At 59.3% G+C, this 12,004-nt stretch overlaps 6 protein-coding genes across 6 annotated transcripts; 4 read left to right on the top strand and 2 right to left on the bottom strand.

The window, feature by feature from the left end:
* Window positions 1-11: 11 nt before the first annotated feature.
* Window positions 12-1,301, top strand: GGTG_13935 (hypothetical protein; the record flags this gene model as incomplete). The annotated part of the gene is made up of 2 exons (XM_009231860.1): window positions 12-250; window positions 330-1,301. Coding segments are annotated over 2 exons (997 nt in total), but the record flags the coding sequence as incomplete, so codon positions are not given.
* Window positions 1,189-5,410, bottom strand: GGTG_13934 (topoisomerase II). Its single transcript, XM_009231859.1, has 3 exons — window positions 5,069-5,410; window positions 2,427-4,703; window positions 1,189-2,357 (listed from the first exon to the last, which is right to left on the bottom strand). The coding sequence occupies exons 2-3, from the start codon at window positions 4,658-4,660 to the stop codon at window positions 2,069-2,071; spliced, it is 2,523 nt and encodes an 840-aa protein (XP_009230123.1). The 5' UTR covers window positions 4,661-4,703; window positions 5,069-5,410; the 3' UTR covers window positions 1,189-2,068.
* Window positions 5,117-6,290, top strand: GGTG_13933 (hypothetical protein; the record flags this gene model as incomplete). Its single annotated transcript, XM_009231858.1, has 2 exons — window positions 5,117-5,326; window positions 5,648-6,290. The coding sequence occupies 2 exons, from the start codon at window positions 5,117-5,119 to the stop codon at window positions 5,813-5,815; spliced, it is 378 nt and encodes a 125-aa protein (XP_009230122.1). The 3' UTR covers window positions 5,816-6,290.
* Window positions 6,291-6,952: 662 nt separating this feature from the next.
* Window positions 6,953-9,166, top strand: GGTG_13932 (alpha-1,2 mannosyltransferase KTR1). Its single transcript, XM_009231857.1, has 4 exons — window positions 6,953-7,177; window positions 7,300-8,247; window positions 8,319-8,607; window positions 8,689-9,166. The coding sequence occupies exons 1-4, from the start codon at window positions 7,127-7,129 to the stop codon at window positions 8,754-8,756; spliced, it is 1,356 nt and encodes a 451-aa protein (XP_009230121.1). The 5' UTR covers window positions 6,953-7,126; the 3' UTR covers window positions 8,757-9,166.
* On the bottom strand, window positions 8,762-10,186 carry GGTG_13931 (30S ribosomal protein S12). Its single transcript, XM_009231856.1, has 3 exons — window positions 9,851-10,186; window positions 9,472-9,765; window positions 8,762-9,387 (listed from the first exon to the last, which is right to left on the bottom strand). The coding sequence occupies exons 1-3, from the start codon at window positions 10,019-10,021 to the stop codon at window positions 9,313-9,315; spliced, it is 540 nt and encodes a 179-aa protein (XP_009230120.1). The 5' UTR covers window positions 10,022-10,186; the 3' UTR covers window positions 8,762-9,312.
* A 158-nt stretch (window positions 10,187-10,344) lies between these two features.
* GGTG_13930 (hypothetical protein) lies at window positions 10,345-12,000 on the top strand (the record flags this gene model as incomplete). The annotated part of the gene is made up of 2 exons (XM_009231855.1): window positions 10,345-10,764; window positions 10,827-12,000. The coding sequence occupies exons 1-2, from the start codon at window positions 10,640-10,642 to the stop codon at window positions 11,998-12,000; spliced, it is 1,299 nt and encodes a 432-aa protein (XP_009230119.1). The 5' UTR covers window positions 10,345-10,639.
* Window positions 12,001-12,004: the final 4 nt, after the last annotated feature.

The raw sequence follows: 12,004 nt of genomic DNA, 5'->3' as shown, positions 1-12,004 counted from the left end.
CGGCGTCGGCGCCCCGCGCTGCGCATCACGGCCGCCGAGGCCAAGGCCGGCGGCATCGGCGGCGGCGGGAGGAGAGGTGGCGGCGGCGGCGGCGGAGACGATGACATCGAGGTTGTTGGTGGTGGGGTCGCCGCCGCCGACTTCAACGAGGCCATCCGGCGCGACAAGGTCCTGCGCACGCACACGCTGGGCGGCCAGATCGCCACGGGGGACAGCCAAACCAGATACATGATCGGCGTCTTCAGCGGCGGTATGTTTGCATCTTTGCACCACAAAGCACCCACCCCCACACCCGACCGACCCCAGTAGACTGACACGCACCAACAAAGACAACATCCACCTCACCCCGATCACCAACCTCGCCCTCCTCCGCCCCCAACTCCACCACATCGACGCCAAGGCCGAGCTCGAGCGCGCCACCCGCCGTGGCTCAGAGCCGGGCGCCAACGGCCCCGGTGGCGGCGGCGGCGGCGGCCAGGGCTCCGGCGGTGGTGGCGGCCCCGGCGGCTCATCAGGCCCCGCGCCGCGCGCCGTGCACATGACGGTCAAGTCGGCGGGCGCCGTCGAGAGCGACGACAGCGGCGCGGCGGGGGCCGAGGTGACCATGGCGGACCGCCTCAAGGCCGTGCAGACGGAGCAGTGGCGGCGCCTGGCCTACGTCGACGAGAGCGCCGACGACGCCTGGGCCGTGTACGAGGAGAGCCTCGTGCACCGCGGGCTCGAAGGCGGCGGCCACCACCACCACTCTTCTGCCGCGGCGGCTGCGGCCGAAGAGGACAAGGGCAAAGGCAAGGAACAGGCCAAGGCGGCGGCCGCCGCCGCCGACGACCATGACGGCGGAGAGGAGGGCCGCCTCGTCGACCGCGTAGCCAGGCTCGGCACCGGCTGGGACGAGACGAAGCTGCTGCACGTCGTCAGCGGCCTCGAGCTGCCCCCGCCGGGCGCCGCCAAGGCCGAGGACGAGCAGGGGGGTGGTGCGCAGCCGTCGAGGTCTGCCTCCGCGGCACCACCACAAGCGGCGTCGGCGCGCAAGGCTAGCAAGTCGAGAGCAGGGGCGACCAGCGCGACGGCCATGGATGTAGACTAGTGCATCATCGACCGGGGACGAGATTAGGGCTTACTCTGTCCGCCGGGCCTGTTTGGTGTTTGCATGGTCTTGGGTCGGTTATCTCTATGCATTATTGGCAGGGCAGGTAAAGGGCCAGGAGTTGGGTGCATCGGCTTTTCTGTTTCGGGGGGACGGCTGGTTTTTCATATCCTTTTTACCACAGCATACACGGTGTTGCAAATACAAAAGTGTATCAATGGACGTACAATTCCACGAAACCTCCTCCCTGATAAATGACGAGTATATACGACGCATCATATTTCAACTGCCAGCCACCTCGCGGGGTCGCCAGGCATCCCGGCCGTTCCAGGCCCAAGGATACCAGAGACCTCGTACCCGGCAGCGAATAGAAGAAAATTCTGCCCCATATCACTACTTGGCGACGATGGCACGTTGTTGAATCGGTGTTTAAAATACTCCAACCAGCTTCGTAACCATATTTTCCACTCCCCATACCCCTGATTTTCACAGAAGCCCTCAATATTCTGCTTGATCCATCAAGCTACCGCCACGATTCCCACTTCCATCTCCCGCCGTGGAGGCCGCCCTCTGCGCCTTATAAATGGCCATACCACTTGACCGACGGAACAGCGAGTAATGGCACTTCCTCAAGTTCTCACGCTCAGCTTCCCTCGGCGATCCCCTCCACAGGTTCACTGCGAGCCCTAAATCCCCCATAGACCGCGTATTTGCTCCTTGTAATGGACAAATAACTATCATGTTCCTCGTCCTCATGTCAGATTGTGTCGCCACATGTCACTCAGACCCCCCTTTAAATTGTTTGGCCGCCCAATTTTGAGCCATCTTGATGCTCATTCCACAATGCCTCTCCACGAGGCTTCCCGCTTCGGGCTGCTGAATCTTTCCCTAGCATGTAGCCAGGGTAACCGAGACATGGAAGATATATGAAGGGAGTCTTCCAAAAATTGTGGTGCGATGCGAAAACCATGTGAGATCGTTTCACACCAGCAGCTCAACATCCAAGCCGATAGAGCGCATGAACAAGTTCACGTTCTGGAGGCGCAACGACGCCATGTCCGCCGGAAGCGTCTTGGAGAGAGCCACGGTGTCCATAACGCGATCCTTGACGCCGAGAACAAGCCGTTGCTGCTGGTCCTGGTTCGCGCCGATCCCAAGCGCGGCAAGTAGCTGCCAGACGTAGATATCTTGCCCCGAGTTGACCGAGCCAGGGAAGATTCGTGGTAGAGTTGCCTCCAGAATGTTGAAGAATTTGTTGTATGTAGAAGTCCTTTCAAGTTATTAGCATTGCGTCAAAGGGACTAAGTGACAAGGCATGTCGGATAGGGAGAGGACATACCAGCTATCCAAGAGTGGCTGGGGAGCTCCAGCCTGCTTCAGAATCTCGGCCCTGGACAGGATCATGGTCAAGACAGACGCTCCGATGCGGGACCGAGCGACGAGATCGACATTGGTAGTAGACAGAATTCCAAGAACCCCGGTGACGATATCGAGGTTGAGCTCTGACATGAGCTTGAAGAGCGTGTCCATGACAGCGACCGAGAACAGCTCTATGCTCTCGCGCAGAGCAGCGTTGAGCATTGTCTCGCCATCGTCGCTGGCAGCACCGCGAACCACGTCGAGCTTGTCGAGGTGCAGGACAATCATAGTGAGAATGGACAGGCGCTGCTCGTGGTTGATATGGCGGAAAACACGAGGAATGGCCTTCTTACCCTTGGGGCATGAGAGGAAGGCGATGAAAGGGTGAATGACGGTAGCACCGATGGGCTCGTGAACCTTGAGCTCGTTCCAGAGCTGGTTGTTCAGTTGCTCCGCCACATGCGACCAGTGTGCGTGCTGGTGAGCGAGTTCGACGTTGTTGCCAAGCTCGCTGGGCGGGGGCGGCATCTTGCGATTATGGTCCTCCATCTTCATGAGGCTGCTATACACCTTCTCGACATCGGCAAGGAGCATTTTGCGGTTGACGGCGGCAGACGTTGTGGTCCGGTGAGAGCTACCAGGGCGCTGGACATCCGCGTTGTCGTTGCGCTTGATGTTAAGCAGGGGCTTTGGTGTCTTGGCATTGCTGAACGAGATCTTGCCCAGGGAGCCCTCGATTACGAGCTGCTTGTTCTTGGGCTTGTTCTTGGCCGCCTCCACAGCGCGCTGGACCTGCTGCTCCATCCGCTGGACGTGGTTCTCAGGCCCACGGTGCTGGCGGCGAGCTCCATTCTGCCGACTCCCAGTCTGGTACAGATAAGTCTGTGCAAAGTTGTTGAGCGGCTGGCCGGGGTGCTGGCGGTGACCGCCACGGATCTGGCAGTGGACCTGGTAGTAGAAGTCCTCGGAGAGGTTATCATCAGTCCCCTGGTCGATGGGGTTGCCAGTGGCAGCAACCAGCTGCTGGAGCTGGATCCTAGTGATAAAGTTCTTGTCCTGAGGTGTCATGAGACCGTTATCCTTGGAAAGCATGAAGATCTTGTGATTGCGCTTGGCGCGGCGTGCCTCCTGCTCCAGATAGGCATTCTTCTCCTCATCGTTCAGCTGGGCCAGCTGCGAGGGGTGCGCTAGAATGTTCGGTGGGTAAGGACCTTGCTGGCGCTGGTGTGCAGCATGAGCCGCGTTGGATCCAACGTGGCGGTTCGGGTTCTGCAGAATTTGCATGGGCTTCGACACGGGCGCCTGGGCATTTTGCTGATGGTGGACAACAGGAGCCTGCTGGGGCACGTGGGGGGGCTGAGATCCAACAGGCGTCTTGGACTGTGGTCGCTGAAGGATAGATATCGGACCAGTGTGCGCGGGTCCGTGCGACATGTTCAGGTCCACGGGGTGACCATGATCGGCGGGGGAAGGCATGCGATGGAGCTGCTGTTGCTGTTGCTGTTGCTGCTGCTGATGCTGGGCATACAGGAATTCCATAGGCTGCTGAGTAGGGGCAGACACAGAGTACTGAGGAGCCTGAGGTTGCGCAAGGTGCTGGTGGGCCTGGATGGGTGAGGGCTCGGGTTTCTTCGACTGTGCCCGCATGGCAGCTTCAACCTCCTCCAGGCTCATCATCTTCCTGCTGGCAGCGGGCGGGAACTGCGCAGCGGCCCCTGGAGTGGGGGTTGTCACAAAGGGCTGTCGCTTAGGCGCCATACCCCAGAGCGCGGTATCAGCCTGGAGCTCGGGAACCGGCTCGGGGTCCCTGTACTTCTCATAGCCCGAACGAACGGGCTGGGGAGCATGCTGCGACGCATGGTTGGGATACTGGTAGTCCACTATAGGCGCAGCTACGCGAGGAGCAGGGTGCTGACGGCTGTAGCGGACGGACTCCTCGTCGATGGCGTTGGCCACCTTGGCTGTCTGCCCGAAGAAGTCGAAGTCTTTGCCAACCTTGCCGACGTTCGCTTCACCCCCGCCACCAAAAGTATCGTCATTGAAGGCGTCGTCCGTTTCGTCTAGCTGATCGCCTAGGCCATCGTAGGTGTCTTCGAACTCAAGCGCATCTCCCCCGTCGTCGCCATGTCGGAGACCGGCAAACGGATCATGGGCCTGAGAGAAGCCAGGTGCGGCCTTGTTATGGCCGGACGTATCGAAGCCGAAGAAAGACATCTTGGCGGATGGCAAGGGAAGTCAAGAGGGAGAGCGAGAGAAACTATGATGGGTGAAGGAGGGGTCAGCGAGAATCGTGGTGGTGATGTATCTATCTCTAGGTACAGAGTTGGGAGCGAAAGGCAGGTGCACAACGGGGGATAAAAGACTCATCGATCAAAGCCGCCACAAAGTGCCAAGCGTTGATATATGGGCAAGGATGGATGATTGTGCGGCAGTAAACACGCTATCACGGGCTCAGAAGGAAAGAGTTTGGGAGGTGTAGCTGCTGTTCGGGGTTTGGGATTGAGGACAGAGAGGAAGCAAGGTGGATGTAATGGGCTGGTCGGTGGGCGCGAACGAGCCCAGTCGGATAGCCCCCGTCCGTCAGATTCAAAGAGGCGACGAGCACGAGGAGAAGATGCTCACATTTATGCTGAAACCAAGATTATCCACCAAACAGCTCTGGAATCCACCATGATGATGATGCAGCAGAAAGATGAGGCGGTGGTTTGGTGGCCGGCGGGAAACGATGCGCAGTCGACGGGGACAGCAGCAGGAACAAAAAGACGAATAGCCGATGAGAAGCAGGAAGTCAGCGCGGAGCGGAAGAAAGGAAAGGCCAGGGCAAGCCCCAAGGACAGACGCAGGCCCGGTCGTGACAGCACCGGCGGCGAGGATGCGTGGGTGTGAGGAGTGGCCAAAGTCGGGCGTTGGCGAAGGATTGAGAGGCCCAACGTCAAAATGCGGCGGGAAAATGATGGTGGGGAAATGGATGTTGTGCTGGTGCGGCCGAACGCAAAGGGCCGTGCTGGCGCCATCGAAGTGAGATCATGCGTTTGGTCACATGAGCCGCCCCGCTTGAGGAATCTCTAAAAGAGCTGTTCATTATCGATAAAGCTCACGGTGCGCCACCGGGCGGGCAGATGGGTCATCTGGGGCAGACTCAGTGGCCACCACCAACTCTTCTTGGACCCAACAGCATGGCATGAATAACAAAGAATGAAGGGGCATCACGGAGGAAAGCCGAAAAATGGAAATTCCATCGGCGACTGCTTTGCAAGAGCCTTGTTGGTGGCTGTTGAGTGTCTATCCTTGATATTACATGGACCCCAAGCCATGCAGACCGCTCTATTTCGCAGTTTACGGAGCACCATGCAGGGCATCTGCAGGTGAATTAAAGCGGGCGAGACAGGACCAGAGGCCGACAGGCTCGCGGCACCTGGCGCCAAACACAAAGTGCGGAGGAAGCCACACAATGTAGTCTCGACATGCAGGTCTAAGTCGTCCTCACATGCACACCGAGGAATTAATTGCCCTGCTCTCGGCGCACGTCGAAGAGACCCGCGGGGAACATGGAAGTGGCGGGCGGCAAGTGGGCTGGCTGATGGGGCGAACAGACCACCGCCATCGACGTTGCCTGAACGCTGAACAGCCAGCATGCAATACGAACAAGATAACGCCTGGAAGCCGGCACGGAGAAAAGGGGTTAGATCCTTCAGCCAGGATAGCTAACGCATACTAGCACCAGTTTAGGACGTTTCTCAAGTGCGGCCATCGAGGTCTAGACGCAATCGAGGGACGCAGGGAGCAAAGAAAAAGAAAGTTGATGCGCCAAGTGAGCTCGTCATTAACCATGTCTAGGATCCCGGATGGCGATAGCGACAGCTGAGTGTTCCGGTCACCACACTCGCAGATAGTGTCGTATGTTTATATGAGGCGATCTTGGAGTGGCCGCCTAGGCATGTGCTGCGGGGACCATGTTGGAGACCCCATCCGACCCCGAATTTCTCAGAGGAGCGATGCATCCCCGGTGCTTCCAGGGGCCTGAATTCGGGCAAGGACTTGACGTCCTCGGGATCGATTTGATAATGGATCCAACGCCATCTGCCGGGATGCCAGGGACTGAGTGTTCGGTCACGCTAGGCGGAGGCAAGGGTGACGCTAACAAATACGCATGAGAGCACTCAGTGCTGACTGACACCTGGCTGGGGTGTTCCTTCCCTCTGGCGCTCGATGGGTTGATTTTGATGTCCTGCCCCATGCCTGCCATCGCTGTTCCGTTTTGCTTGAGCGTGCTTGCTTGATGCGTTTTTCTTGGCGGTTTCTCAACTTCTTCTCCATTTTCCTCCGCGCGAAACCCAACTTCTTGCCACCTCATCACCAACCAATTTTGATCTCCAGCTACTGATCATTAGCCCTCCCCTCTCTCCCCGCCCGCGCCTGTGGTGTGGGTAGCACCGCGTGTTGCTCAACCTGAACTGCTCATCCCTTGCCCGCCCCCTGCGCCGTCGTCAGCCGGCACCCCACACCCCCTTTTTTCTTGATCGACTTGACCTGCCAAGCACTCTTGACCTCTTTTCCAGCCGTGCGTGCAGGGAATAAACCACAGGCGATCTGTCCGCCCTCGACCCATCGCCGCACCTCATCCATCTCCATCTGCCAACATTTGCACCCCATCGCTACAAACGCCTGCGAGTATTCAAGATGGCGGCTGGTAGCGCTCGCTACGTGCGATACATTCTTTTTTCTTGTTTTGTACGTTGACGCCGTTCTGTCCCCCACCGCATCCCTTTGCCCGAGGCCATTGCGTCGAAGCCCAGCCCAAAGGACTGGGGCATCGATTTCGCGTGCTCGACTAACCCAATTTGTTCCAACAGGTCATCGCCATCTTTTACTTCGTCTCACACTCTTCCTACGATGGCGCTGTCCTGCGGCCTGATGGCTACGCCAGCGGCGGCCAGAGCGGCCTGAACAACGACAAGGCAGCACAGCCGAACACGCCAGCGAACGACCCCAAGGCCGCGCCCGCCAAGCAAGAGACCCTGACCAAGGCGCCGGCGCCGGCCGGCGCCAAGGCCGAGTCATCCACCTCGAAGCCGTCATCGAAGCCCCAGAGCCCGGTCAAGGGCAGCGGCGCCGAGCACCCCATGGCCATGACGCCCGGCCTGCCCGAGTGGGAGGACCTCGTCAGTATCGCACCCGGACCCCGCATGAACGCGACCTTTGTGACGCTCGCCCGCAACTCGGACGTGTGGGAGATTGCCGACTCGATCCGCCAGGTCGAGGACCGCTTCAACAAGCGCTACAACTACGACTGGGTCTTCCTCAACGACCAGCCCTTCGACGACACGTTCAAAGCGGTGACGAGCTCGCTCTGCTCAGGAAAGACACACTACGGTCTCATCCCCAAGGAGCACTGGTCCTTCCCCGAGTGGATTGATAAGGACAAGGCGGCAAAAGTCCGAGAAGACATGAAGCAGCGTAAGATCATTTATGGCGACTCGGTCAGCTACCGTCACATGTGCCGCTTCGAGTCGGGCTTCTTCTTCCGCCAGGAGTTGATGCTCAACTACGACTACTACTGGCGTGTGGAGCCGAGTATCAAGCTGTACTGCGATATCCACTACGACCCTTTCCGCTTCATGCACGAGAACAAGAAGAAGTACAGCTTTGTTCTGAGTCTGTACGAGTACATCGAGACTATTCCCACGCTTTGGGACAGCACCAAGAAGTTCATGAAGGCCCACCCGGAGCACATTGTCGAGGGCAACACCATGGGATTCCTCAGCGACGACGGCGGCGAGACGTACAACAAGTGCCATTTCGTAAGTCCTTGTGCCTTGAAAGATCAGCCCCGTTGTGTCACATGTATATATGCTAACCTAGACTCACATAGTGGTCCAACTTTGAGATTGGCAGCCTGAACTGGCTTCGCTCCAAGCAGTACATCGACTACTTTGATGCCCTTGACAAGGACGGCGGCTTCTTTTACGAGCGCTGGGGTGACGCCCCCGTCCACTCGATCGCTGCCGGCCTGATGCTCAAGAAGGAGGAGATCCACTTCTTCAACGACATCGCCTACTGGCACGTGCCCTTCACACACTGCCCGACGGGCGAGAAGGTTCGCACTCAGCTTAAGTGCTCTTGTAACCCCAAGGAGAACTTTGACTGGAAGGGCTACTCCTGTAAGTCTTGCTGCGTCGGCAGGCCGCTCTGTGCCTTCTGTATCCTGTGTTCTTTCATGACACTAACAATCATGTGACTAGGCACGTCGCGGTATTTCGATGTCACGGGCCAGAAGAAGCCCGAGGGCTGGGAGAACCAGACAGACTAACGTGAGAAAGGTCCGGGGTGCGTGTGTGTGGCAACGGCACGCCATTGAAATTGAGACGATAGATTCTAGTTGTAATTTCCTTATGCCCATTTTCCATCCTCATTCCTCATAAGAGCCCTTTTCATTCCAACGACTGAGATATCCGGGTTTTAAATTTTGCTGTTTTTCACAACTGGTTAGGGAGAAGCCAGCAGATCTGGTACCTTTCCCTTGCACGCACTTGAAAGCAACAGGGCAGGACTTTAGCGGAAACTGGGACAAGCGAGAGGGAGGCGTCAGGAGGGTACAGACCAACGAAGGACAAAAGTAGCAAAGGGGACTTGGTGTGCGCTGGACTAAACCATTATGCAAATATTGTTTTTTTCTCCAGGCAACGCCTCGTGGATTACACCACACACACACACACCAGTGGATACCTCCCCAGCGATAGGATTAACAAGGGATTCGAACAGGTTGCGGTCTTGACTGGTGGGAGCAAGGGCCCAAGTGGCGTCTTCGTGATCGCTTTAATTCTCATTCTACAATGGTGTGTGTTACAGTGAAGAGCTGAAAACCCCTAGCCCACGGATGCCTTCTTGGGCTTCTTGGTCCCGTATTTACTCCTGCTGGTAACGCGGTTGGTGACGCCACCCTTGATGGCAAAAAACAAGACCGTTAGCAACAAGACAGATATAGCACCCATTTTCTTCTCCTGCTTCGTCCCCCCAAAACTCACCAAGTCCATGGCCCCGCGGACGCAGTGGTACCTGACACCGGGGCAGTCCTGCTTCCTGCCGCCGCGGATGAGGACGACTGAGTGCTGCTGGATGTTGTGACCCTCGCCGGGGATGTAGGCCGTCACGTGCTGGCCGTTGGACAGGCGGATACGGGCCGTCTTGCGCTCGCCCGAGTTGGGCTTCTTGGGGCGGACGACGCCGACCTTGAGGCAGACGCCCTTCATGGCTGGGGCGCGCATGTTGGTCAGGGCGGGCGAGGTGGCGCCGCGCGCCTTTTGCTTCTTGCGGCAGCCCTGTTTGTTTGCGGGAGAGGGAGGGGGTCAGCAAAGGCGACTTGGCAGGGGCCGCATCGGTAGAGCGCGCGAGGGGGGGATTTACCCTCAGGACCTGCATCAGCGTCGCGGGGCGTGGTGCGGTCGTGGCAAATGTTCGTCTTGCAGCGATGAGGGCGGCGGGCTGGGCGGGCTTGAGCGGGATTGCCGCGCGGAGGGCGGGCTTGGGAAGCGCCGGGCGGCGCAGGGCCGGGGCGAGGAGGTGTCGCAACAGCATGGGCGGGCGACGGCGGGGCTTCTGCTGCCGGCGCAGATGGAAGGCAGTGTCGTTTTCGCTGGCGTTTGGGACGGCTTCAATTGCTGTTGCTACCAATCCATCCGCCGCCCCAAGAGCGCGGCTTGATTGGTGGGACAATGAGCTGAGCCGTTGTGGGGTCTTCTGTCCCCTTCCCCGGACGATTGCTTTCTCCGCCGCCCGGGGCTGAAAAAAACGCCTGCGCGAAATCACATGCCCAGTCCCCCAGGGCGGGGCCTCGTCTGATTGGCTCAATTGCTCGCAGGGTGGCCCCTGGCCTGGACGCTCGGCTGGGAATGTCGTACGCCAAGGCCGAGCATTGCTGACGGAGAGGAGCCCCTCCAGCGGGCTGGCTAGCCTCGGCTTCTGGCGCCCGCCTGGACGGACCGGACACCATCGCCTCGACGGCGCCTTGTTGGACTATCCCTTAATTTGCTCTGACCGCTCGAGCTTTTGTTTTTGCTTTTCTGTGTTAATAACTCTTGTTAGCCACGCTTGCTTTCACTATTTCCTGTTACCTTCTCACCTTGAGCTTCAGGCGAGACAAGAGCTGGTCATTAGCCGACTCCCAACACCCCCTTCCCCCTGACCGAGACAAAAATGTCGTCCATTGCCCGGCTGGCACGTCCGGCCCTCCGGAGAGGCCATGGAGTTGCGTCCGCGAGAATAGCAGTCCCTGCACGACGATGCATGCCTTCAAGGACACTTGCTCCTAGCATCCAATAGTAGGCACCATCGACCCCGAGCACTTCCAATGCCGCTCGACTGACACGTTTCCAACACCTAGCACATCCCGCGCCTTCTCCACCACCCCGCCCCGCCGCTCCGACCTCGCCGGGCTCACGCCCACCCCTATAACGCACCTGTCCGAGGAGGAGACGGCGATGCGCGATGCGGTGCAAAAGTTCGCCAACAACGTGATCCTGCCCAAGGTCCGCGACATGGACGAGGCCGAGGCCATGGACCCGGCCATCGTGGAGCAGCTGTTCGAGCAGGGGCTGATGGGGATCGAGATCCCCGAGGAGTACGGTGGGGCCGGCATGAACTTCACGTCGGCCATCGTGGGCATCGAGGAGCTCGCGCGCGTCGACCCGTCGGTCAGCGTGCTGGTGGATGTGCATAACACGCTCGTCAACACGACCGTGCTGCGCTGGGGCTCGGCCGACATCAAGAAGCGGTTCTTGCCGCGCCTGGCCACCCAGACGGTCGGGTCGTTTTGCTTGAGCGAGCCCGTGAGCGGCTCGGACGCGTTCGCGCTGGCCACGCGGGCGACTGAGACGGCCGACGGGTTCACGATCAATGGGTCCAAGATGTGGATCACCAACTCGGTCGAGGCCGACTTCTTCATCGTGTTTGCCAACCTAGACCCGTCGCAGGGCTACCGCGGCATCTCGGCCTTCATCGTCGAGAAGGGCACCAAGGGCTTCTCCATCGCCAAGAAGGAGAAGAAGCTGGGCATCAAGGCCAGCAGCACCTGCGTGCTCAACTTTGACGACGTCGAGATCCCGCGCGAGAACCTGCTGGGCGACAAGGGCCAGGGGTACAAGTACGCCATCGGGATCCTCAACGAGGGCAGAATAGGCATCGCGGCGCAGATGACGGGCCTCGCGCTGGGCGCGTGGGAGAACGCGGCGCGGTACTGCTACAACGACCGGCGCCAGTTCGGGCAGCTCATCGGTGAGTTCCAGGGCATGCAGCACCAGATGGCGCAGGCCTACGTCGACATCGCGGCCGCGCGCGCGCTCGTGTACAACGCGGCGCGCCGCAAGGAGGCCGGCGAGGACTTTGTGCGCGACGCCGCCATGGCCAAGCTGTACGCGTCCCAGGTGGCCGGGCGCGTGAGCGGCCTGGCCGTCGAGTGGATGGGCGGCATGGGCTTCGTCCGCGAGGGCCTGGCCGAGAAGTTCTTCCGGGACAGCAAGATTGGTGCCATTTACGAGGGTACCAGCAACATTCAGTGAGTTA

The sequence above is a fragment of the Gaeumannomyces tritici genome, assembly GCF_000145635.1.
Source record: "Gaeumannomyces tritici R3-111a-1 unplaced genomic scaffold supercont2.82, whole genome shotgun sequence".
Taxonomy (NCBI): domain Eukaryota; kingdom Fungi; phylum Ascomycota; class Sordariomycetes; order Magnaporthales; family Magnaporthaceae; genus Gaeumannomyces; species Gaeumannomyces tritici.
The sequence above is the reverse complement of the archived record's forward strand: the minus strand, read 5'-3'. Positions and strand labels throughout refer to the sequence as shown.